General features: G+C 37.2%; 1 protein-coding gene across 6 annotated transcripts; it reads left to right on the top strand.

The window, feature by feature from the left end:
- Positions 1 to 118: 118 nt before the first annotated feature.
- Positions 119 to 26,331, top strand: INTS10 (integrator complex subunit 10). 6 transcript variants are annotated; one of them, XM_039853506.1, is made up of 18 exons: positions 119 to 364; positions 955 to 1,022; positions 2,789 to 2,892; positions 3,562 to 3,701; positions 5,230 to 5,311; positions 5,821 to 5,961; positions 6,386 to 6,557; positions 7,019 to 7,188; positions 7,986 to 8,119; positions 9,929 to 10,082; positions 11,258 to 11,340; positions 12,002 to 12,154; positions 14,894 to 15,002; positions 18,357 to 18,436; positions 19,565 to 19,727; positions 20,688 to 20,781; positions 23,796 to 23,873; positions 25,929 to 26,331. In XM_039853506.1, exons 1-18 carry the CDS (start codon positions 137 to 139, stop codon positions 26,083 to 26,085), a joined length of 2,310 nt encoding a protein of 769 aa, XP_039709440.1. In that variant the 5' UTR covers positions 119 to 136; the 3' UTR covers positions 26,086 to 26,331. The 6 variants fall into 6 exon arrangements, with proteins under 6 accessions (XP_039709440.1, XP_039709442.1, XP_039709441.1 ...); XM_039853508.1 differs by lacking the exon at positions 23,796 to 23,873 and adding an exon at positions 22,823 to 22,968 and having other exon boundaries at positions 121 to 364; positions 25,929 to 26,108; XM_039853511.1 differs by having other exon boundaries at positions 184 to 364; positions 2,806 to 2,892.
- The last annotated feature ends 843 nt before the right edge of the window (positions 26,332 to 27,174 follow it).

The raw sequence follows: 27,174 nt of genomic DNA, 5'->3' as shown, positions 1-27,174 counted from the left end.
GGAAGAGGCATGAAAACACTAGCTCCACGAAGGAGGAAGGGGCCTGGCGGTAACTGAGAGCGGACTGGAGAAGGCTCCTCACAAAACCCGGAAACCCTCCCGGATCCACTCTGCTGGCGTCCGTGAGACCCCAGACATGCGCAGTAGCCTCCCCGGCGACCGCGGTGGCGGTGGCTGCGTTTTGGAGCCGGAAGGTTCCGCCACTTCAGGCCGGCAGCCCGACGCATCGTGGGCCATGTCGGCCCAGGGTGACTGTGAGTTCTTGGTGCAGCGAGCCCGGGAACTGGTGCAGCAGGACTTGTGGGCAGCCAAGGCTTGGCTGATCACGGCCCGCAGCCTCTATCCCGCCGACTTTAACATCCAGGTGAGGTCAGGCCGTGCGTGCGGCCGCCTGGGTGAAGGCGTGAGCACCTAGCTGCCCCTGGCCGCCTGGGGTCGGCCGCCTCCTGCCCTGCCCGCCCTGCCCTCTCTTTTCCCGTTTCTCTTTACCCCACCCCCCATTCCCCCGCCCCGCACTGTTCTCCCACACCTTTCGCAAGCCTTCTCCCCGCAAGGCCAGCACCTGGACACCCAGCGGACCCAGCTCAAGGTTGGGTTTGGTAGGAGGCTTGGGATGTGTTATGTAGCTGTGGCTACACATCAAGCGCCACTAAGAAAGGCCACTCGCTCTTTCATTCATCATGATGGCAGCCATTTGTTCAGCGCCTGCTAGTTTTGACACATTACTCCACTAATCCCGGGAACCGAGGGGTTATAAGTGAACCCGAGGGTCACAGCCCTAAGCCGTGTGGCCTTGTGCCACTAGATGATGCTTTACTCTCTGGTCTTCCATCCTCCAGCGGGGGTTGGGGGGCGGTGAGAGTGCGCTCAGTGAAGGCCAATTAGCGATGTGGGTGGCGAGCTTCCAGCGGCCCCAAGGGAGGTTGTGACCCGCGGGTCTGATCTGTGTTGTAGTATGAGATGTACACCATCGAGCGGAATGCGGAGCGGACAGCCACCGCCGGGAGACTGCTGTACGACATGTGAGTGGGGACTCTGGACTTAACTTTTACAGCACTGGATCTCTCCTGAGGTTTTATTTCTGTCCGTGGAAGTGGGCGTTGGGGGAAGAGCAAGTTCATCTACCTCCCTGGTGCCTAAAGTTTACTTAGTCCTGAGACTAGTCCATTAATTGCTGACATGTTTTCTGCAGAGAAGTCTTTTCATATGTTTCTTGTTAAAAAAAAAAAAGAACTTTCTATCCAATAATTTATTTTCTTTTGGAAATAATACATGTTCTTCGCAAAAGTTCAAACAATAATGCAGTGTAGAGAATAAAAAGTGAAAGTCCCTTCCAAACTCAACCAGAGTTAAGTTTTTGCATACAGTTTAGTCCTCACTTAATGTGGTAGATAGGTTCTTGGAAACTATGACTTCAAGTGAAACAATAAAAAGGAAACCAATTTTACCATAGGCTAATTGATATAAACAAGAGTTAAGTTCTTAGGCTATTTCTGGTCACAAAAACATCGCCAAACTTCTAAATAAAGACCCCAAATACTTCTAATAGTAAACATTGAAATAAATGTCAGCTATACATGCATTTAAGAAAGATTAATAAAAACAAGTAAATAATTATTTTCCAACCCATTTATTCTAGTTCAGTGTTCCTGGTGGCTGGAGCCTGTCTGAGCAGCTCAGGGCTCAAGGCAGGAACCCAACCTTTCGAATGCAGAATGCAGAGCACACTCATTCACACTCACACTCAGACTGGGGCAATTGAGACATGCCAGTTTATCTCATGTGCACATCTTTGAGATGTGGGAGCAAACCAGAGTACCCACAGATAAGCCACCCAGACATAGGGAGAATATGCAAACTCCACACAGCCACAGTAGCCCTGGCCAGGAATCAATTTATTTTTTCTCATCAACGTTGTAATGAAATGACATTAAAAAACCACAAATTACTTACTGACACTTTGAATATAATTTCAAACAACTGGAAACTACCTAAAAGACCATCAATAAAAGAGAGGTTATGAAGTGCTATGCAAATCTGAAAAAGAATGATGTGGATCTCTACCTGTTAACAAGGAAAGGGGTCCATTATGGTGGGTGAAAAAAGCGAGCTATAGAATAATAGTATGATCTTGCTTTTGTTAACCCTCTTTTCCCCTAAAACCTATTTGCACCTGTATTTTGTGTTTTTCTGTAAAATAGATTCTAAGACATAGATTTTCATAGTTAAAGGATATGTACATTTTAAATTTGATACACTATCAAATTACTCTCCAAAAATACTATTCCAGTTTAAATCTCCACTAATGGTGTATGAGTGCCTATTTTCCCACACCTTTGCCAACAATGGATATTATTTTTAATTTTTAGATTTTAATTTTTACCAGTGTGATAGGAGAAAATGATATCTTGCTATTTGTTTTTAATTGTGTTTATCGTATTAGTAATAAAACTAGTTATCTTTTCAAATGTTCTCTTTGGCTATTTGTGTTTTTTCTGTGACTTGCCTTTGCTTACTTTCTTTGGGTAGTTTTTTTCCTTGTTGATATTTAGGAGTGCTTTAGTATTATGATTACTTGTCTTTTCACTTATAAAAACCTCTAAAGACTTTTGTGAGTACCTTCATTTTTATTAATTAGTTTTTATTTTTGTATCTTTATATTGGTTTGTTTTGGTACATCATTTAGAATTAAGAAAAGTGTGTGTTTATCCAAGTGCTAATATTCTTTCTTTTTTGGATACTTTATAAAATCTGACAGTTAAATTTAATGCATTCATTTTAAAACTAGGTTTGTGAATTTCCCAGATCAACCCGTGGTGTGGAGAGAAATCAGCATTATTACATCGGCATTAAGGAACGATTCACAGGATAAACAAACTCAATTTTTAAGAAGTAAGAATGGAATGATAACATAATGCCGTATAAATTACCATTTCTGGACTACCAAGTTAAATAGTCACATCTGTATATAGGTACCCATATGTATGTTTTATTCTTGGCAACTGAAGTCTGTACAAATGATGTCACTTGGTCTCTTGAGTATTTGCTTAGGACCCTGTAAGCTTCCTCAATGGATGTGGATTTATCAGTTAACCCAGGAAACTGAATATATTTTTAACAGGTTTTACAGTAATCAGAAAGCATCTGTAGATTAAGCAGATCTCCATGAAACGGGAGAGAAACTTTTAATAATTTATGACCTTTCTTTAAACCTTTACTCTGTGTTGGTTGCTGTAGCCAATCAAGATTCCAAATGCTGGATGAAAAAGAATGTAGACAGTTTAGGTCATTTCAATTTCAATAAGTGCATTTATCTCAGCCAGCAAAAAGAACTGTGTGATCTTTCACATATATGATTCCTGTCTTCTGGATCCAATAAGACCTCCAAATGTTTTGCAGTCATTCCCAAACATCTTGTGCCTAGTACTACCTGACCCAAAAGGCTTCCAAGTTGTAGGTGAAACTCAATTTACTGTTCTTTATATGAAAATGCCTTACTTCCACCTTTGCTTCAGTATTTTTCTGAAAGAAACTTTTTAAAATTAAATGTGTTTTGCACAGGTTTATTTGAAACTCTTCCTGGTCGGGTCCAGTGCGAAATGTTACTAAAGGTTACGGAACAATGCTTTAACACGTTGGAAAGATCAGAAATGTTGCTTCTACTTTTGAGACGCTTCCCTGAAACAGTGGTGCAACATGGGGTAAGATTTGATCCTTTCCTTTTTCTTAAGAGAAAATAAAATTGATCAACAAATGCATCAGCATGGTTAGGAGCTTTCGTGTATGTTATTAAAAAGCAGAAAATCTGAAGAATACTGGATAAGATTGAATTTAAATCAAGGAATCCTTGTCAATAAAGCTAAAAGGATGTCACTGTTATCAGACTTTATAAATTTCCAGTAGTTTCCTTATCAGTATAAGGAAGCAGTCACCAAGCTTTGACAATTGTATTTGGAATCTGTAAAGTACAATAAAGTTTTTTTTAAAATAATCTTATTTCATTATATTCAATATGAATTTAAATGAGAGCCATAGTTCATGATCTTAACAGACGTGTTTTTCATGTGCTCTTGCCCTTTGAACACTGTTTTCCCTCTATTCCTGCCCTTATACCTGTAATAATTATTAAGTGCACTGACAAGCATTGGGAAGTATTAGGAATCTCCTATTCTCTCCAGACCCCTTGAGGTAGATTGTATTTATTTTACAGATGAGGAAACTGAATCTTGAATATGTTAGTAACTTCCTATAGCCAGTAAGTGGGAGAGCTGAGATTCAAAACATTAACCCTTCCTTACCTCTTTCTAGCTTCTAGTGGTCACTGGCAATCTTTGTCATTCCTTGGCCTGCAGCTGTATCATTCCAGTTTCTGCCTCCATTATCACATAGCCTTCCCTGTGTGTCTGTGTTCCAGTGTCTTTACATGACCTTCTTATAAAGACACCAGTCATTGGATTTAGGTCCCGCCCTAATCCAATATGACCTCATTTTAACTAATTGCATCTACAAAGAGCTTACTTTTTTGTAAGATAAAATCTATATAAAGTCACATTCTGGGGTTCTGGGTGGACATGAATTTTGGGGGGACACTATTCAGTCCTGATCACTCCCTGATCATTAGTTTGACTTTTAACTTTCTGTGTTATATAATCTTCCACATTGTTCCACCCCCAACCTTGTGCATCCCATTGGTTACAAGGAAGGTACTCACACATCTTGGTGGATTTTGATAAGCTGACTTAATACTATGCTAGAGCATCAGTAATGGAAAAGTGGCCAGTTCTGTCCAGCCTAGCCCAGGCTGTGTAACTGGCTACTCCAGACAACTCTTGAAAGTGATACATTTTGTCTGTATAATACATCTTAATGTAGAGAATAAAGTAGTTTCCACATATCTTAGAAAATCTCTATATCTCTGTTATCATCTAACACTAGTTCCAGTGCTGCCTTTAAGTTTCTTGCACATTTTGTTAGTGTTTTAATTTTACTAGTTCCGAAGAAAATAACCCAGACAAAGTGGTCTGTGGTCAGGCGAATTTGGGGTTTCCTTCTGGGCTGTATTGCTGATGCACTCTTTTGTTTTTTAGTCTTTAAAATGAGAATATTTGTTTCTTGGGGAAGTTTGAATATAAAAACTATATGGTAAATTAAAAAATACCCCATTTCTTCATGTAATTCTGACATCTTAAAATGTAACACATTTAAATGATGAATTATATTTTGAAACAGGTTGGCCTTGGGGAGGCACTATTAGAGGCCGAAACTATTGAAGAACAAGAATCTCCTGTTAACTGCTTTAGAAAATTATTTGGTAAGAAAAACTGTATTTTGTATTAATTCCTTATGGTAAGTAGAATATGTTAGGTTAAGTACCATTTTAGGGATTAGGTTATTTATAGAAAACAAAGGAACTTTTCATATTATAGAATTTAAATCCTTGTTTATTTTTTCAGTCCAGAAAGCATTTTAAACAACTTCTAAATTTTTATTATGTATTATTTGATACCTCCCAAACTATATGTGTAACTATATATAGTATGAAGTATAATAATAAACAGACATCTGTTTATTACCACCCCATGTAAGAACTAGACCCTTACCCATTATATAGAATCTGCCTATTTCCTCACTGACTGTACCCACTGGTATCCCTTCTGCACTGCAATTTTCAAATAAATGTGTCATAAGGATTTTTTCCCCACTATATATTTTAGGTACTACATTAAGTGAACTCTAAAACGAATTTTGTTTTTGCCAGAACCCTGGGGTAGATAGGTGACTTAATTGTTTTTTTTTTTCTTTTTTTTTCCTCTTCAACAGTTTGTGATGTCCTTCCTCTAATAATTAACAACCATGATGTTCGATTGCCTGCCAATTTGTTATATAAGTACTTGAACAAAGCAGCTGAATTTTATATCAATTATGTTACTAGGTCTACCCAAATAGAGAATCAGCATCAAGGTAAATGGGAATATCCTACAATTTTGTTTAGACAAACTTTAGTAAATTTGCAAAGTCAGGTTATTCTCCTATAATCTTTCTGATTATACCAGTTTGATAGTGTTTCTAAAAGATGGTTTCTAGAAAAAAATTCTGCAGTTAAGAGATAAGACTTTTCTGGAACCAATATCACCCCTTGATTGAAACAGTCAACTTGCTAACTAACTGTAAAGTAGTACACTGAGCTACATACCTGTACCACAGCACAAAAGTCACTTCCTACTCTACCATGGCCAGGTGTGGGTCCTTGAACAAAACATAACATGTTGAGATTCTATACTTTTGCCTTTTAAATGGGGAATCAGACTTTTTTTCCCTCTGTTAAATACACATAAATAGAAAATAGTAATGTTAATTGTAGGCTCCTTTTTTTCTCACATTTTAGGTGCTCAAGAAACATCTGATTTACTGTCGCCTAGCAAACGTAGTTCTCAGAAATACATAATAGAAGGGCTGACTGAAAAATCATCCCAGATTGTGGACCCTTGGGAGAGGTTGTTTAAGATTTTGAATGTTGTTGGAATGAGATGTGAATGGCAAATGGATAAAGGAAGACGGTAAAAAATTGTTCATTTCTAGAACTACCTAGCAAATCTTTTGATAGCATAATCTCAGAATACTAAAAAACAAAACACTTTTTAAAAATCATCTGATGTATAGATATATTCCTCTTTGGACAAATTCTGTAACACTCAGTATTTATGCAAAAGAGGGTGATTTTTCACTTTACTGAAAGATTCCCAGTGGAAATATGAACCCGTAAGGTGATGTTGAGTTTGAAGTACTCCTTAATGTTCAGAGGAAAGAGAAGCTACTTGGCATGTTTGTGTCATGAAATCTTGGTCTGATCACTGCTCTAACTCAGAAGGGGAATTTATATCCATATGCAGATGATAAAGAATAATTTTACATGCCTAGAGCTATATGTAGTAAATATAATGGTTCTATTTGGGCATTTCTCTAGAACATTTGCCAACAAGCAATAATTAAATAAGTTTTACCATCCTTCATCTTTCAGAAGCTATGGTGATATTTTGCATAGAATGAAGGATCTCTGCAGATACATGAACAACTTTGATAATGAAGCTCATGCAAAATATAAAAACCAAGTGGTTTATTCCACTATGTTGGTCTTCTTTAAGAATGCATTCCAATATGTCAACAGCATACAGCCATCTCTCTTCCAAGGTTGGTTTAAGAATTGTAGAGTGTCCCAAAATACTGGCCTTCACAGGGATCGTGAGGAAGATGAAAATGTTTACCTTAACATTTTTCTTGGATCCAAATAATTGTGGGGTGATGCCAGTGCTTTTTTTAGTTATTTTTGGGTTTTATGTAAGTACATTTTCATTAAAAATTTCTTTACCAAAGGATGTAGTGGTACTATGAAACAAAATACAAATATTGAATGCCTCTATTTTGAAAAAGCAGCAGATGCAGCAAAGTATTCAAGTAGGTTTCACAAAGACTTTGCAATAGACAAAGGCTTTTTATAAATAATGTATGTGCATGTAAATTCTAGAAAATGTGAAAAATAGAAAAATAAGAGGGTGAAATCTCCCATAATCCTTTCAGTATAACAGAGCTCTCATTTTTGTGTGTTGCCTTATAGTCTTTCATGTATTTAGATTTGTTTAGAATGTGTAACCCTAATGTACATGTAACTTTGTAGCCTTTCCTTTTTTGGTAATTTTAAATTCATGATCATTTTTAAAACTTCGTAGATACATGGGAACAAATACAAAAAAGGACCTTTCACTTGTAATCCACCACTGAGGAAGAACCTCTACCAACAACTTGGTGTATATCTGTACAGTCTTTTTTTCTATATATGTATACTTGTGTGTCTACCTAACTGGGATCACACTGAACATATTTTTTAAAGATTTATATTTTCACTTGATAGTTGAGTAAACTTTCACCTGCTACTAAGTATTATTTTCCTTGCTGTATTGTTAAGTGTTGGTGTTTTCCCCCATCCGTAGGTCCTAATGCCCCAAGCCAAGTTCCAATGGTTCTTCTTGAGGATATATCAAACGTGTATGGTGATGTAGAAATTGATCGTAATAAACACATACATAAAAAGAGGAAACTAGCTGAGGGAAGAGAAAAGACCATGGTAATCCTTTCTGATATTATTATTAACAGATTATCTGTTTATGGTTTGCTAGAAATAGATCTTTGTAAAATATGGCTTTGGAGCTAAATCGATAAGCTTAGGTCTTTTAACTGTAAAATATAATTACTGTATAAATCAGTGGTTCTCAACTAGAGGTGATTTTGCCTTTGGGGAAATAATGGAAAGGCTTTTTGAAAGAGATCAAATCAGCCTTGAAGGATGTATAGGGTTTTGTCATTTGAAATTGAGTAAATTATTGTCAAGAGGGGACAGTTTACAAAGATGCAAGAGGCTTTAAAGCAGGGGAATCCTTTCTTTCTGCAAAATCTTTTAGTGGAAGTCCAATGTGTAATGGTAAAGTGGAGACGTAAAGGGCCAGGTAGTAAATATTTCAGTCTTTACAAGTCATAGGGTCTCTTACAACTACTTAGCTCTGCTGTTATAGCACAAAAATAGCCATAGACAATGGGAAATAAGTAACTTGGCCGTGTTCCAACAAAACTTTATATACAAAATAGCTTGGCCTGCAGATCACATGGACAGGGGTGGTCCACACTCTTCACATCACCTCTGAGGTCCTTTCTCTAAACTGTCCTGGTTTGTAGGCAGGAGTGTCTTCCAGCAAACACAGCATTTATTTCAGTATATCATATTAGATTGCCAACATGTGACAAGGAACAGGACCCTGATGAAATAGAATACGTGACGCATAGGTTTTGACTGTGAAGGGCATCTAGGTATGTGTCATTAGGGAGGATAAGAATATGCAGCTAAATTGGGTGGGGCAGGGGAGGGTCCTCAAGCATCAAGAATAGCTGGAGGAGTCTAAGCTCGAAAACTATGGGAGAAAGGTGAATAGTGGGAGGGAGGTGTCTATTTTTTCTGAGATTAGATTGAAGAATGGCACTTATAGCTAAAATATTTATACATATTTTAAAATAATCTTAGTGGGGTAAAAATCTACAGAGAGAATTTAATTTAGGTCATTGAATTAATAAAAGTGACCTAGGTAGAATAAAAGATTCAAGAATTTCTCAGCAAAATAAAATTAAGTGGAGCTCTTAGCCTTTACTGTTTTTTGTCAAAATGACCATACCCAGGGGCACTTACAATAGTGGCCTTTCTCTGAGGCCCTCTCTTTTCTTTGGCTTTATATAACTTGAGATGAAGAACAGGTAGGAATCTTTATTGTAACGTACAGAGGGCATTAATAGATAAGTGCCGACAAATGCGATTCCTGGCCAGACACCAGAGCTAAAGAGAGGGGTGACCATTGGAGTAGTTATGTGCAGCCAACGAAAGATAAGTAACAGTCGTTGCTCTAAATTATTTCTTAGGGGACTCAGGCTTTAATTTCATTCCACTACATGACAAACTATTATTTAGAAGCAAATTAAGTAATGTCACATACTGAGGGAAAAAAGTAAACGATAAAACAAGTGCTACTTCATTAAGCTATATCTCTGAATGTAAAAATCTAATTTTGGGCTTTTATAACATTGATATGTTTTTAAATTATTGGGAGCTTTAACTCTAACTTTACTCTGAAGCCAATATAAACTTAAATTTGTCATCAAAAAAACAAACTTAATTTTAAAAATAGAACTTGAATGTGTGAGAGTGAAAAGATGAAAAACTTAATTTTTAAAGCTAAATCGTTATATTCAAAAAAGTTATTATACTCATGATAGTATCCTTTGATATAAAAACCATATAATAACTAGAATTGGCAGCAATAAACATAGTGTTCTAGTATATAACTATATTGATAACTTTAAATTAATCATGTTCTTCACATTCTCTGAGCAGAGTTCAGATGACGAGGACTGTTCAGCAAAAGGAAGAAATCGTCACATTGTCATCAATAAAGCAGAACTTGCTAACTCGATTGAAGTGTTAGAAAGCTTTAAATTGGCCAGAGAGAGCTGGGAGTTGCTCTATTCCCTAGAATTCCTTGACAAGGGTAAGAACATGCTTGTCGTGTTAGTGCTGTTTATTATTTTTTAATGTAAAATCATGCTAAAGAAATCATTCAACTTCAAATGTCAAGTCACTTATGGCTAGTTAAATTGATTACAGTAGTCCACACAATATAATAGAATTCTTTTGAGCAAGATATCTAACCAGTTATTAATATCCAAATAACTATTTACCTCTTACCTTTTACTCCGAGGGTATATTATAATCAGAGTTGGGGTGAAGTTTGAGGGAGAGTTTTTGGTCTTTTAAAATTTGTATTGCTGGCATTTTTCTTTTCTTACTGGGTTTGTTTTGTGCTTTTAATTGTTCTGTCCTTGGCTTTGTATCTTCTTTAAGTCACATGTTACTAAGAATACAAAAGGTAATGCTATTTTGATCTGCATTAACTCCACTGCTTGAAAAACTCAAAATCCAAATGATACACAAAGCCTGTTTTCTTTTCTATATAGACATACAACTAGAGGGAGTTTTATCTGTATAATATTTTAAACAATTAAGTATTTCAACTTAGGAATTACTAGCACTTTGCTAAACATCATATTTTTACTATACTTTGGAATCAAGGCACATACTTTCCTTTTAGCCAGTGAACATTCATCTGCTGGCTTGCTTCTGTCACATGTCTGTGCAGAGCCCTTTGTCAGATGTGTCATGTCATATTTTTTAAGTAAACATAGCATCATTCTGTTTCTTCTCGTTGCATCTAGAATTGTGAATATATATGTGACTTTTGGAGGGGATTTTTCCTTTCGTTATAAATTGGCTTTTAAAAAATGACTAAAACTCTTAGTGTCATATATTTATTATTTTAACTTGGTGAAAATAAAACAAGACCTTCTGGGGAAAGCAGAGTAATTTAAAAGATAAATGAAATAATATGTGAAAAGCATTTTGAACAGTTCTTGGCCCATGGTATATATTTAGTAAATGTCAATACCTATTAAAAATATTGCTTGTGTATTACTGATAAGTATTATGTTCTAACTTTACATTTAATTGAAATTCTAGACCATCATTTTAGAAGTCGAAGTATGAAGTTACTGTCTATTTTTTAGTAATTTGTCTCTCTGACCGTTGTTCTCTCTTTCTGGGTTTGTTAGTTTTGTTTTCTGCTGTGTTAACATATTTTTGGTAAATTTTCTTTGAATTCTCGCTCAGAATTTACAAGAATTTGTTTGGCATGGAAGACGGATACTTGGCTTTGGTTAAGAATCTTCCTCACTGATATGATCATTTATCAGGTAGAGTAATGTATATTTTAAGTACCTGTGTCTGTACATGCAAGATGTGCATGTCCCTTTATGGATTATTAGTTTATGCTCTGAAGACAGATGTTCTGTCTTCAGCAGCAGAGTGATTATGGTCCAGTTTCATCTCAGAATAACTCCAAAATGACAAGGCTGTATCTTCTGTTACTTTTGATATATCTAGTCCCACTCCTTTGTAAAGGTAGGATTTTTACTCTTCAGTAAATGATGAATACTTCTCATCCCCACCCCTCTCTACTCTGGTAGAGTCTCTCTGCCTTGCTCTGCTCTTTTTGAGCTTCTTATGCGCAGAGTAGAGAGAGCAGATAATTCACCTTAGGGATGGAGAGCTTCCAGCCTCTGTCATTGAAATGGACATGTTGCTGCTTCTATCCTTCATAAAGGAGAAGAGATATTAGTGGTAAAATATTTATGAAGAAATGGTATATCCAAAATGTACTTTATCTACAGGCTTTTGTGATTTCATTTAGTCGTGAGAATTAAGACCAGGGAGACTTTTGCTAAGTTTCCTTTTTCTCCTCAGATGATCTAGCAGAGGTACCTTATTTGTAGTTACTTGCTAATTGCTCAATTAACTCTGGAGATTTTTCTTTGATGGCAGTATTTTCCCTCCTTGCTGTTATGTCTTTCTAAGGGTCAATATAAAAAGGCAATAGCCAGCCTGCATCATTTAGCAGCTCTCCAGGGAACACTCCCTCAGCCACAGATCACGGGACAGGGCACCTTGGAGCATCAGAGGGCGCTTATCCAGCTAGCAACTTGCCACTTTGCTCTTGGAGAGTACAGAGTGAGTATTGCACGCCTTGCACAGAACACTCAGATGCTTTCTCTACCCTGGGGCTTTCTCTTATTTCCTAGAGTGGCTTTTTAATTTGGTGCATGTTTACCTGAGATTTGGTCTTTCTGCATAGATTTATTATCTAATCTGCTGGAAAATCACTGTGATTTTGTTTTGCTTAATTTTCTCTTTATTATAGCTTACCTGGTGCTTTTCATATTTTCTGTTCATTATTCCATTTTGTTGGAGGAGGATCTTTTTTTTTTACTTTCTTGCCTGGAATTCCTTTGGAGTGGACTCAGTCCTGTTGTGCTTAGACAGAAGGGCCTTTACTGCATGGGAAGTGAGGATTTACGTTAATTTATCCAAACCTCGGATTCTCTCTTTCATGGTGATGACACCTCAGAAAGGCGTTGCGGGAGCTGATGCATAAAGGAGTCTGTTTTCTCTTATTGTGAGCCCCTCCTGCCACAGGGTGGGAACACTGTTCTTTACCTTTGAATCTCTCACCCATTGCAGTAGTTTGCACAGCTTCGATACTCGATAAATGTTTGAATTCAATTAAAATGATAAGTCCATTCTTTATATTTATAGGTACTGTATAAATTCAAGACCACAACCTAACACATAAACTCTAATTCTCATCTGTCTATATGTTAAGTTGATTACTTTTTGATTAAAATCGCTAAATTAAGTTTTTTAACTTGAACTTTAAAATATGATTTATAATGTGCCATGAATTTTAGACAGAAACAGTTAGAGAGCATGTAGAGTATATGCATTAAAAGTAGAACATGCTTTTCTACCAATATTTATGTAATTATCAGGTACCTAATTCAAAGTTTTGATTCATTCCTTCCAAGAACTTAAGAGAGCACATGTTTAGCCACACAGATATACATATATCATGTAGAATTAGACAGCTATACAGGGCACTGCTGTTCTGCATTGTAGTAGGAAATATGAAATAGACTGGTAGACTTAATTAAGTTCAGCAAACTCATTCTCTTTGAGGGCTTTAGTTACACCTCTGAGCTGATCACTGTTAGGCCTACATCTTTGGTTTCTAACTTATCTGATTCCTCAGTCTCTAACTGGCTGTCTTTTTCTCAGACTCAATGCATCCAAATCTGAGTTTCATTAGTTTTCTGGCCTTTCAGTGTGAAATAGTCAAGTCATGACTGACTCTTAACTCTTGCTAATCCTTTTAATTCTTCCAGTGTGATACTAATATCTTCGGTATAGTGCCTTTTATTTTCATTGCCACCACCCTAATACATGGCTTTTAACTGAGTTTTTTGCCCTTACCTTTTTTCCATCCCTATAAATTATGGTCATTACTTTCTAAAATATTGCTGTCATCATTCCACTTAATTGAAAGATTGACTTTCTAAGTCCCCAGAGTTGAATTATGGGCTACGTGGAGAGTAAAGCAGGATGTGGGGAATATGGGATCCCTTCTTTAGAGAAACTATCATTTGAGTTGGAGAGAAAAGTGCAAGGTCGTTAAAAATCAAATATTAACTGGTGTGCCTCAGACATGTATACAACAAGCATTGAGGAAAGAATGTTTTCACCAGGGTTCATGTAGTCAAGAAACAATTTATAGAAAAGGTTAGCTGGAGGTGGGCATTGAAGGATGGCAGCGTAGGACTCTGGAGTACAAGTTCTGGCCCTGCTACATACTATCACTGTGACCCGGGACAAGTTATCTCACCAGGACTATCTAACTCAGGTTCAAGTTCTTAACTACCAAGTTGTCATCTACTTCAAGTTCTTAATTACCAAACTGCCAGTCTCTCAAAGCTAGAGCTTCACAACCCAGTGGCTATGGTTGGGGGGTAGTTCTAGATGTGCCAAGGTACTGACCCCCCTCAGGCCCGAAGGCAGCTGCTGTCAGCTCTGGACAGCCTTACAAATATTATTTTCTGTATGTGCCAAGACATAAAAGAAAGTGGAGAAGCATGGCTTTAAGATTCCACTTCCTCATCTATAAAATGAAGATAAGAAGGTTGTGCCTGACATATAGAAAATGCTCCCTAGGTGGAATCCGATTGTTATTATTAGAATCTGAATAGGTAGAAGGTAGACCGAAGGTAAGCGGTGATGCCTTACTCTCTGTGGCTCGAGACCAGCCTGCTCAGTGTGGCACTGCAGGCTTTCTGTCATCCATCAGCACACCCTCCTTCCCCTCAGGTAACCACCTGAACTGATACACGGTCCTTTTTCGCATCTTTCTCTCCTTTTTTCTCTTTTTTCTCTTTTCCATATTCCAAATCCTTCCCTCGCTTTAAGCCTTAAATCAAGATAAGGCTAGTTTAGCCTGTGTGTATTTTTAGTTTGTTTTAAATTATGTTCTATATCATACTATTTAGTTTTCTACTATATGTCCTATTTTGTTATTTTTCTATTCAGTGGGTTAGTAAACTAGTTTTGAGACAGGGACATACTTATTTTGGATGCCACTGTGCTATTTAACATCTTAGTAGTTTAATTAATCCTTGTTTACTTTTTAAGTTTTGTCTTTTTAACATGGAGAATGAGTTATTGTTCCCTCAAAGTTCTAGTACATAGATTTAATCTTACTGTTACTTTTTTGTACATACGTCGTTGAGCAAACAGTAATGATTACGTAAGGAATCCTGAGGCATTCCTACAGTCCTATATGTGCACATGTTGCCCAGTTGCATGAAAGTGTGATGATATTTCAGAAAACTTGATTAATTTCTTTTGTCTTATCTTCTTTAGATGACGTGTGAAAAAGTCCTCGATTTAATGTGCTACATGGTACTTCCCATTCAAGATGGAGGCAAATCACAGGAAGAACCCTCAAAAATAAAGCCCAAATTTAGAAAAGGTACAATGAAAAGTTTTATTTTTATTTTGTAAAAATAGCTTTAGGACCCAAGACTGGGAAATTTTTTAAAATTCCTAATAACATAATACAGTGTGGTCTGCAGGGCTTGACAAATTGTATAAAAAGTTAATCCCTGTCAAGCTTTTCCTTGGCTCTGATTTCATAAGGAGCTGTAAGCCTGTCTTTCCTCCCAAGTTCTCTAAATTTCTTGAGTTTGTTATGTCTTCAATTATGAACCCCTTTACCCACATTTACCAATTCTAAGAAAACCTGTAGGTGCTTAGTTAAGTATCTTATAGCATATCCATCTTGGGCTATTTTGAGCTTCATTCAAGTTTCACATTTCTTGAAAACTACATTAAACTTAGTTGTAATGCTTATATGAGAAAGGAAGAAAGTCTCACTAGCACTGATCTAAATTTCCACCATGAAAATTGGAAAAGATGAGCAAATTAAATCCAAAGAAAGTAGAAGATAGGAAATAATAATGATATGAGCAGAAATCAATGAAATCAAGAAAATTAATAAAGCCAAAAGTTATTTTTCTGAAAAAAATTTGTAAAATTGATAAACTCCTAACAAGATTGATCAGGAAGAAAGTGAACACTAATTACCAGTATCAGGAATGAAAGAGGGAATGTCACTACAGATCCTACTGCTATCAAAAGGACATTAAGAAAATAAGTTTTGAATAACTTTATGCCAATACATTCAACAATTTAGATAAAATGGAAAAATTCCTTGAAAAACACAACTCACCAAAATGGATGAAAATGAAATAGAAAATCTAAATATTCCAATATCTTCAAAGAAATTAAATTTGTTATCAAAAGCCTTCCCAAAAAGAAAACTCCAGGTTCAAATGGCTTTACTGGTGAATTCTATGAAGCATTTGGGAAGAAATAACACCAATGCTCTACACACTCTTTGAGAAAATAGAGGAAGAGAGAACACTTTCCAATTCAGTTTTTAAGGCCCCTGTAACTCTGATAGCAAAACCAAACAAGAACATTACCAAAAAAAAGAACATTAAAGGCCAGTATTCATCATGGACATAGATGCCAAAATCTTTAACAAAATACTAGCAAATCAAATATAGCAGTGTATAAGAAGGATAATACATATGACAAAGTATATACCAGGAATGTGAAGGTCATTTAACATCCAAAAATCAATCACTGTAGTTTACCACATTAGCACATTAAAGGAGAAAATTCATATGATTGTCTTAATAGATGCAGTCAGAATTCAATTATGTTTACATTTATCATTTTTGACTTTAAAAATCTTAGCAAACAAAATGTGCTCACTTTCATAGCACATATACTAAAAAAATCTTAGCAAACTAGAAATAGAAGGAAACTTCCTCAACATCATACTTAACTATGAAATATTGAATGATTTCCCCAAGATCAACAACAATACAAAGATGTTTGCTCTCACCACTTCAGTTCAGCATTCTGGATAGTCTAGCCAACACAGTAGGCAAGAAAAACAGAAGTTTGAAAAATACTGCCTTTATTCACAGCCACATATTTGGCGACGAAGAAAAGCCTAAGGAATCTCCAAATAGAATAACATCAAGAAACATAAAATACTTATGGATAAATTTAATGAAAAATGTGCAAAATCATGTTTGTAGAGCAAAAGACTCTCCAGTTCTCTCCAAATGTGTCTATCGATTCAGTGCAATCCCGGTCAAAATCCCAACAGCCTTTTTTTTTTATTTTTATTTTTTTGGTAGAAATTGACATGGCTGATTCTAAAATTTATGTTGAAATACAATCTAAAATAGCCAAAACCGTTTTGGAAAAGATGAACAAAATTGGACAATTTACCCTACCTGATAACAAGACAATGTAAAGCAATAGTTATTAAGACAATATTGTCAGAAGAATGAAGAATCTAGAAATAGACCCACACAAATATGGTCAAATAATTTTCAGTGAAGTTACCAAAGTAATTCAATGGAGAAAGTAAAGCCTTTTCAATAAATGGTGGTGGAACAAATGGATTTTCATGTGGACAGAAAAAGAAGCCTCAACTCCTTACTTTATTCACAAAAAATGAATTTGAGATGGAGCATAGACTAAATGGAAAAGCTAACATGATAACATTATTTAGAAGAAAATATCTTCACAGCTGATGGTAGATTTCTTAGGACGCTAAAAATGTTCTAGAAGAAGAAAGCATGACAGTTTAGTAATTATTAAAAACTAAAACTTTTAAACTTCTAGAAGAAAAATCTTTGTGCCTTCTAGGTAGAGAAGGATTTAGGCTACAAGAGCACACACCATAAAGGAAAGGATTAAGGTCTTGATTTGCAAACCATCACCTAAAGTTATTTCCACGACTGCAAAAGAAAATATTTGTAAGAAAATATTTATAAATGTTTAGTTCAGCATTGTTTGAATAGTAAAAAATTGGAAATCTCAATGTTCACCATTAAAGAATAGGTAAATCAGTTGTGGCATATGTAAACAACAGAATACTATATAACATTGAAAATTGGAGAAGGGGGCTAATGGGTGAAAGAAGTCAAAAGGTACAAACTTCCAGTTATAAAATAAGTCCTGGGGATGTAATGTTTAGCATGGTGACTATAGCTACTAATACTGTAGGACATACTTGAAGGTTGCTAAGAGAATAGATCTTAAGTTGTTATCACAGAAGAAAAAAATTCTATGACTACGTATGGCGACAGATGTTAACTAGCCTTATTGTGATTATTTGCAATATATACAAATATTAAATCATATCATACACCTGAAACTTATATAAAGTCATGTGTCAATTATACCTCAATTTTAAAAAATCAGTGATCTAGAACTACAGGTATTAGTATCAAAAATACAATTTGCTGAAGGATACATATGATGTGAATACAAATTTCTGTGTTAAAAGTGTACAATATGCATAGGAATGATAACCGCTATATTCAGAGTGAGGGTTACCCATAGGAAGGGGAAAAGAGAATGGGATCAGAAAAGGTGCACAGGAAGCTTCAACTGAATTTGCAGTACTTTATATTAAAATCTTTAAAAATTGAAGCAAAATGTTAACATTTTTTAAAGCTGAGTGGTGAGCACTGGTGTTTGTAATGTTGTCTCTATCATTTTCTGTATATTTGAAATATTTTCTAAGAAAAAATATTTAAGCAAGTTAAGAAAGAAGATTGATAAACGAATTCCAAAGACTGTTCAAAAACCAATTTCACCTCCACTAAATATAATTGTGGCTTAACTAAATAAGAAATTATATGACTATTGCTTTTTTTTAGGAAAGCATTTTAAACATTTGCTTTTCAAAACCGTTTTCTTTGATGATAACAGGCGTATTGTGGACTTTTGTTAGGTTCAGATCTGAAGCTCCTGCCTTGCACCAGCAAAGCTATCATGCCATACTGCCTGCATTTGATGTTAGCTTGTTTTAAGGTAAGCTTGAAGTTTGTTCGTTGGAATGTTCATTTAGCATGAAAGAAATTTAACTTGGAATATTATTCTGATGATCTGGAATGACTTGAATGGAGAGCCCTGAGAACAAAAGTTAGTTTAGTCCTTTGAAAGTCCAGGTTGCTGTAGTGAGGAAAGCACCTGGGTAGAAATTAACAGATATTTATTAAATTTTGGCTGTAGTAGGCAAAGATGATTAGGAAGCGATCCCATCCTTGAGAAATTTATAAAGAATAGTGGGACAGATATGCAAATAATCTTACCTATGGTAGTGTTCAGTAAATATTCTATGAATTAATATACAAGTTAATACATTAACTGCAGAAGGGAATACAAATGTTGTTGGGTTCGTAGAGAGATGGTGAGTTTATTATCATAAAGATAAGGTGGATGAAAGTGTTTTTAGGCATAAGGGCGAACATCAGCTAAGGCCCAAGAGATTTGGGAAAGGTTAAGGACTGTTGAAAGAACGCCAGACTATTCTTTCAACAGGTACTATGGAGCCTTAGATTAGACAGGTTTATGAGCGAGATAACAGCAATAGTGGGTCTCCACTTTAGAGCAGTAATTTCAAACTTAACTCATCTTCAGAATCACTTGGGGGCGACAGAAACAATTTAAAGTGTGATTTTAGGCATAGCTGCCCATTTAGAACAAAAAGGCCTTTGACGGTTTCTCCAGTTCATCTTCTCCCCAATCCTTTCTCTCCTAGATAGCTTCTTGCCCACTCTCCAGCCCCACTGTCTTTTTAAAAGAAATCCCCAAATTATTCCCTGTTATACAGACCACTCAACTTTCTCTCGGCCTTATTCCTAAATTCAAAGCTTCAGGCCCATAATGCATGTCCAGGTTCCACCAAGATGCTCATGCAAACACACTGCCTGTGACTGTTTTCACAGCACAGCAGGAGCCAGGGCTCCTCGAGCTAGAACCCACCGCCCTTAGTACGTGGTTGTGATGTTCATAAGGCAGGTTTGTTTTCTGCTTTGTTTACGCTCATGACCTTTATCACGCATTTTCATATAACTGCATTTTTAGTGATATTTGGTATATTTTAGATTACTCCGTGATTTCCTTTTCCTTCCGTTTGTATAAATCATTGTCTTGCAGCTTCGAGCTTTCACGGACAGCAGAGATGACATGGCACTGGGACATGTGATCGTATTGCTTCAGCAAGAATGGCCACGGGGAGAGAATCTTTTCTTGAAAGCTGTCAATAAGATTTGCCAACAAGGAAATTTTCAATATGAGAATTTTTTCAATTATGTTACAAGTATCCTTTTTCTTGTTTAAGCAGAAGAAATTCTGATTTTTTTGAATGAATGAATGAATGAATGCATGGTACAAAAATGAATGAACCATTCTGGGTAGAAATAATGGTTTTCACTATTTGGGGGAAAAAGAGAAGGAATGGAGAATTAAAAATGAGACAGTGGCCATTGGTCTTGTGAAAGTCATAAAAGGCTTCAAAGAGATAATGCAAGGAATCAGGAATATCAACCACCCTGCTCCATTTCCTACTTCTAGCGACTTCAGGAAAGTACCCTAGATGCCTGAAGTAATAGCCTACAGGTTCCTACAGGTCCAGAGCAGCTGGTTTGGCTATAGAAATAATAGTTCGCTGGCTTTCATCTATCAGAAGAGGGATTCCCGGGGCTTCTCCTGGAACATTAGCTGTTCCCTGGGGCCAGTTGTTGGAGCATTACACCATGGCTGTCACAGCTGCTGGTGGGCACTCACCAAAGATGCCACCCAACCCAACAGTTGCTGTCACTGGCAGAGAGTGTTGTATTTCATACTGTTTGTTAGGGAGAGACCACCTTTGAATCCAAGGTTATGCACCAGTTTGGTATTTATACTTTATTGCTTATCTTAATACATTATTTTTGAGTTTCAAGGAATCTACTACACTTGTCCAAGTGTCCAGAGCAATAGTTCTTAACCTTTTGGGGGGATACAGTACCCCAGTGCCTCTTTCATTTCTTATTAAGAAAATAGAAGATTTTGCTCTTATGATCATATAGAATATTTGATTATCATATATATGAAAAACATTTATCTTTTGAGGTAGTTTGGTTGGTGTAAAAATCGTTAGTTTTGGAATCAGGCAGACCTGGGTTTCAGTACTGACTACAATTGTTAGTGGGTTGTTAATCACTACAAGCCTATTTCCTCATCCAAGAGACCAAGACACCTTGTTCTTACATGTGGTTGACCTGAATCTGACCTGCAGATATTGACATGCTGGAGGAATTCGCCTACTTAAGAACTCAGGAAGGTGGGAAAATTCACCTGGAATTACTACCCAATCAAGGAATGCTTATCAAGTAAGCAGACTAGCTCTTGCTCTCTCATGCAAAGTGCTTTCCTTTTTTGTGCTTTGTGCTAGGAAATATTTGAAAATTTCTACACCTTTCAAAAAATTAATAGAAAAGAATCTATACCTAGTCTGTTTTTGAGAGTAGATTTGATTCTGGGTATCTTTTCAAAGACTTGACATTTCCTTAACTACATTTCTGATAAAATGTTTAAATTGGTGTGTTTCTGTCACTTTTGAAACTTTTTCACTAGATAAAAGTCTCATTCATGACATCTTTTCTAAAAGTTATAGACTGACTCTACAAATTTCTGATTAAACATAGGTTTTTAATTAAGAAAAGCCAAACTTAATTAAAGTTGTAGTGGATTAGGACAATTCATTAAGAAACACCACAGACGTTATTAATAAATTATACTTGGACTTCGGTATTGAATTGTAGTCCACCTAAGCAATCCTCATTGCTTACATAGCACAAAGCAAAATAGCCAGATCTGGACCCTCCAAGAACACACCCGCCCCAAGAAATGATGGTGGGGCGTTTGGTCTCAGGCATGCCCGCCCCGCCGCCACACCTAGAGGAAGTTGGTGACCATTTATGATTTTTAAATAGCTCATAAATCTTGCTTCTATCCTTCAATCCTCATTGTAGTTTGGATAATATATCTTTTGTGCTTTAAATGCCACGCATAGTTTGATTTTCATACTTTCTCCTTTGCGTCCTGCATATTCAGCGTGTCTTAAGTCAGTGTTAGAGTCACTCACTGCAAGAGACTGAACCCTGAGTGAGAGGAAAGTGTTGCTAATGCTGCAGACATTTTCCTTTTTCCCTCAATTGTGAAATGAATGCAGTTTTAGTCGTTGAAAGCCAAAATCCACATCTCGTTCTGTCTTTGTAGAGTCTTAGAAGTGTTGAGAGGAAAGTAAGAGATGTTCATTCTGGATTTCTATAACCTCGGTAATTTGGTGCATAGCAAACATGTCCTATTAATAATAGGCTCTTGTGGAATCTAATCTAAAGAATGGGAAGATGAAGTAGGATTCTCGTCTTTTATCTTGTAAATGTTATTAAATATCCTAAACTTATAAAATTTTAAAAATGTTTTTTTGATAATACAAGACCTTTATATATTAGGTCGCTTCAGAAGGTGGATCGGACATGCTCATCTTCCCATCTCCATTCACTTCCCTAAGACTGTGAATACAAACTATGGGACAATAATTGCATGGTTTGAAATATTCTTAACAATGTTTGAGAAAAAAGATTACTTTTTGACATGGAGCCTAGGTAACCCCTTTTGTGTTGTGATTTCTTTTCTAGGTTTTGAGGCTGGATATACAAACACCTTTAATAGCTTTTTAGTTAATTCCATTAACATTCATTATACAAATTATCATAATATAGAGAGCCTTAGTAGAACCAACTCCATTTACTTAGCATTAAACCTACAGGTGACTCTCACTTTACTTAGATAATGCTTAACTGTTTGCGGAAGTGGGAGAGAATGGATGGCCAAAAAATCAACAGTTGAATCTTAAAGTTTATTATATTGGAACCTTTCTCGTTTAGCCAGTTTTTATTGAGCTAAACAGTGACACGGGTACATGCAGACATACCTCTAGGACCAGGAACGAAAGCAAGAGACTGTTGGACACCCAGATAATATCACTGTAAAGAGTCGGTCAGGGTAAGGCAATGGTACACAGTATGTACCTCAAGGCTTTGGAGGATAACTCCATGTTCCTGCCTTGATCAATTGAACCCTTAATTTCTTCTAACTAACTCCCCTGTAGAAGACCAGTAAGCCTCATAAGAAGCCCACTCTTCCATCAGTTTGGAAGCAGGAATAGGCATTGTTTCTTAGTGAGTTGACCTTAGAGGAATTTGCCCAGTTTTCACTATGTGAATCTGGAGGTTCATGTGAAATCTGCATTTCAAATTACTTATGCCTAAACTACAGCAGGAGAAGCAAGCTGAGTAAGCCAGAGCACTCTAGCTGACTAAAGTATGATTGGAATCTTGAGTAAAACTATATTCCTTTTCCCTGTGGGATGCAAACAAATTCTCTGAAGCCATTGAAGACTTTTTGGGTGGCCCCTGCAGCTGAGTGGCAGAGATGTTGTGAACAGTGTACAGCCCCTCCCATTGGGTGAGGTTGTAAGTCCGTCCTAGTTGTGGCATCTCGGATGCAAGCAGGTACAGTACAAAACTGGGGCACCTGGGCCTACCCGGCAGGAGGGGTAAGCTCTCTATTCATTATGTAGACATTTTGCTCTTATGTATTTTAAAATAGAGAAAAATTTCTATGCTGATATTTGCAGTTTCTTACTTGCGTTAGATCGGATGAAAATGGAAAACGGTGTCTTGTATATACTCTGAATAGGGTGGATAATAATATTCCATGAGGTGATCACCTAGCTAATATACTAAATCTTTGTTGTTACAGAATTCTGCAAAGCCCCCGATTTTTTTCCCACCATTTTTCCTCTCCTCAATACTTTTTGAAATTCAAACTCTACCTTTCTTCATCAAAAACATTGCCAACCCCTCTTGTTCTCTTGGAAGGCTCCTTCAATTTGGGGCTTCAATCCTGTCAAGGATGGTTACCGAAAGTCAACAGGTTTATTTCTAGGACTGACATGGTCATGAGAAGAGTGGCAAGTGAAGGAAGCTGGATTTGAAAATGCATCTTCTCAAACGTTAACTCCTCTCCCCACTATCATTCAATTGCATCTCATCGCCCTCTTCAGTGGTTGCTTTTTATGCCAAATCACAAGTGGGCTGAGTTCGGGGACCAGGAACCAAGATGCCTCTGGACATGCCCCAGCAGCAGGTGCAGCGAGAGGTCTCACTAACTTCTTCCCATCCTCCTGACACACAGCTGCAGCCGGGGGCCTGTGGAGGTTAAAGGGTTTCTGTATAGTCTGCTTCCAGTCTTGTGCATTTTCTCTGGAGTGTTGTTTTTGCAGTGCAGGGTGAGTCGGTGTGGGTGTTTGAATGCTGCTGTTTGCTGTTTTTTAAAGGCCTTCTAGCCCTCCCATGGGGTTACTGCAGCAGGAATTCTTACCTGTGCTTCAGCCCAGCATACAGACTGCTGACAGGTACCAAGTGGAAAAACACCTGCTCATAGTGTGCTGTTTTGTCAACATGTTTTACTGCCCATGGTTTTCAGCTCTTTGTTCCTCAGTGCTCTTTTTCATGCTTTATTTATTTTTTAATTTGTTCTGCATTCCTTGGCAAACCATCCGGTTGTAATATTGTAACATTTCTTATTTTTTTCCATAAGTTGCCAGTGTTTTGTGTCCAATTTAAAAATCATTATGGATCTGGAAAAAAAAATGGAAGTGATATAAAACTGTTAGATTAAGTGTACGTTTGATTAGGCATTAAACGGATTCTCTTTCGAGAAAACATAAGGCATTCAATTATAAATATTTAAGGATACTAAAGCTTATTTTAAGTACATTTTTATTTTTGGATTTTCTTATTAGTGACCAGTGTTGAGGTTTGGTCTCATCAGGCATTAGCATAGTATTTGCCTGCTACTGATACTGTTTTTTTTCAGACCTTACCTTTCTGAATTGAAAATATTTGGTGGGCCAGAATGTCATGTTTATTAGCGGATTTATCCTATTCTTAAACCACAAAAGCTAATTCTCTTCATCCAAATTTGCCAGAGGGATAGAGGCTCTGATAGAAATATACTTGAGTTGTACTACTCTTTATATATGGTACAGTACTGTTGAACCATGACCAGTAGGATACATTTTATTATATTTTTACTGGTATTAAGGGGAGAGTTTACTTTGTACCATCAGCGCCCTCAAGCATACTGTCTTCAAATACCAGTAACTTTCGGTTGGTCAATGAGTCAGCTCCAATATGGGGTTGCATTCTGGGATCCAGAGGGCAGTAATCTCAGGCCAGCATAAAAAGGGTCTGCATCTATTCCCAGTGGGACTTGGCCTCGGCCTCACTGACACTGTGTCCTTATTACCGACCTAGCCAGCCAGCCTTGACTAGAAATGTCCACAAAGAACTGCGTGTTTTCTCCATGGCACGGCTGTTTTACTTCATAGTTCTTTAAAATGTCCATGGGCATTGTAGAGTGGCGAGTAATATCTTTGCTGGTCTAACAAAAACCAGGATGTTTTTTCTTCTATTGCAACTTTATGACTTCTATTGTACTCTTTTTATATGATAAATTTTAAAAGTTTATAAGTTTTAAAAAACAAACCTTTTAGAGTGATTTCAATAGTTTTATTTTGGCCAATACGTAAAACTCCAATTTTAAATCTCTGTTACTGTGTCTGAGGAAAGTGAAGCAATAGGGGTAGGGAAGGGAGGCGGCTTCTATTTGTCTAAATCCACCAAATTACTGAACTAGTAGTTAAAACTCCTTTCCTTTTAAGTGAACCCACTGAAGTTTGCTGTATTTTTCTTTTCCTTCATTTTGGCAGGATTTCTTTTGTAATCTCTCTCTCTAAAACACAACTTTTAGGGTGTAGTTAGAAACCTTGCTTGTATTCCCACCAACCTTTCCACCAATGTGGAGGTCTGCGCACGTGGACCAGATCTGGTCTTCAGTTGCCTTTTGCAGGCCATTGACCATTCTCCATCGATTCTGCTTCTCTCTCCCCACCTGTGTCAGACTTGTCCAGGGACCCCAACTCCTCCTGCTTCTTCACAAGTAGATGTGAGTCTGGCTGGGCTCAATACTTAGATTGTGGTCCTGTTCTGGCAGCATGGGGACAGAGACATACTTGAACCACGGTGGCTGTGCACCATCCCAGAGCCTTTCTGAGCCTTTCATGGAGCACTAGCCCGAGGGGCCAGGAACTCATCCTCTGTATGGTGACTAGCTCATTCTGGTTTTTCTCCTCCCTGCTGTACCTCTGAAGGAGGTGACATTTTACAGAACCTTTAGATGTTTAAAATATTTTTTTATTGAATAGGAAAGATATCTCTGTAGTTTTAAGTCTTTCTGAGGAGGCATGGGCACTGGATGTTGTTTGGTTAAGGCTTTTCTTTCTTTTTAAAATTTTTTACTTACACTTAAATTTGAGGCAGGCTTTACTCCTACCCCAGAAACACTGACCGGTGGTGATGCCAGTGCTAACCACGGTGTCCATCTGTTTCCCTGTCGCTGCCCTCAGGCACCACACGGTCACTCGGGGCATCACCAAGGGCGTGAAGGAGGACTTCCGCCTGGCCATGGAGCGCCAGGTGTCCCGCTGTGCTGAGAACTTGATGGTGGTGCTGCACAGGTTCTGCATCAACGAGAAGATCTTGCTTCTTCAGACTCTGGCCTGATTGGAGACTATTCCACCAGAGACAACTCACAGCCATGTAATTTGGAGGAAAGACATAAAGTATTGATAAATGTTGCTTTGTAATTCTTAAAAAGGAGAAAACCCTCTGAGTTCTAACTCCTTGGTTGTTTAAAAGTAGTTCCTAAGAGTCTGAGAAGCTATTTCTATTTTTGAGTCTTTTGTTTTTTGTAATTTTTGTAAAACAAAAGAAACCTGTTTTATAAATAAAAATGATCCTAAATTTGGAGTTTTTTAAATTTTTATTTCAATTCAATTATGAGTTTCTGAACAAGGATGAACTTTACTTAAAAAAGACATTATTCTTTTCGTGATCTCAAGACTTGATCTTCCATAGTTAGGCTTTGGATAAATATATGTATCAACATGATACATATCTAGACCTTTTCATTTGAGAAGTTTTAATACCAAAAACCTTTATGTCAAAATGAACTTGAGTGAACTTGCGCTGAAGGAGCGTTGGGGCAGAGGTAGGGGTGGAGGGTGTCTGCCAAACAGCCCAGGGAAGGGAATGATGGAAGGGGAGGCGCTTTCCTGCCCAGGCCAAGGATGGCCTCCTGTGGTGCTGGAGGTGCTGAGCACCAGTGGTGTCTGCCTAGGGGTTCCCTAGGGGCTCGGTGGCCCGACTGCCTGGATTCCACCCCTGGCTCTGTGCGGCCCCCTTCACTTGCCATTCACCAGGGACACGTTAATGTCTCTGTGCCTCAAGCTTGTCATCAGAAAAACAAAGATAATAATGACTTCGTGTGAACTACTCAGAAGAGTGCCTCACACATTGTAATTGCTTGACCAGGTTAACTATCAGGTTTATTTTTTTCTTTTGCTGTTCCAGAAATATATCAGGTGAACAGCAAACAAACATTTGTTTCTAGGGGCTTATTAAAGAATGAAAGCTAAGAAGTTGTTCAGTTCCTTTGCATAAAAAGTTTTAGAAATCTTTTCTAAGACCCTTTTTATAGACATATTAAAATCAATAAAGTGGCATAAGTAATAGACATCTGATCTCAAAAATATTTCCTCTGGCTTGTCTTAAAGTGTTCATCAATGTAATGAGTTGATTACAAATACATAA

The sequence above is a fragment of the Pteropus medius genome, unplaced genomic scaffold (genome assembly GCF_902729225.1).
Source record: "Pteropus medius unplaced genomic scaffold, Ma_sr-lr_union100, whole genome shotgun sequence".
NCBI classification, from domain to species: Eukaryota; Metazoa; Chordata; class Mammalia; order Chiroptera; family Pteropodidae; genus Pteropus; species Pteropus medius.
The sequence above is the reverse complement of the archived record's forward strand: the minus strand, read 5'-3'. Positions and strand labels throughout refer to the sequence as shown.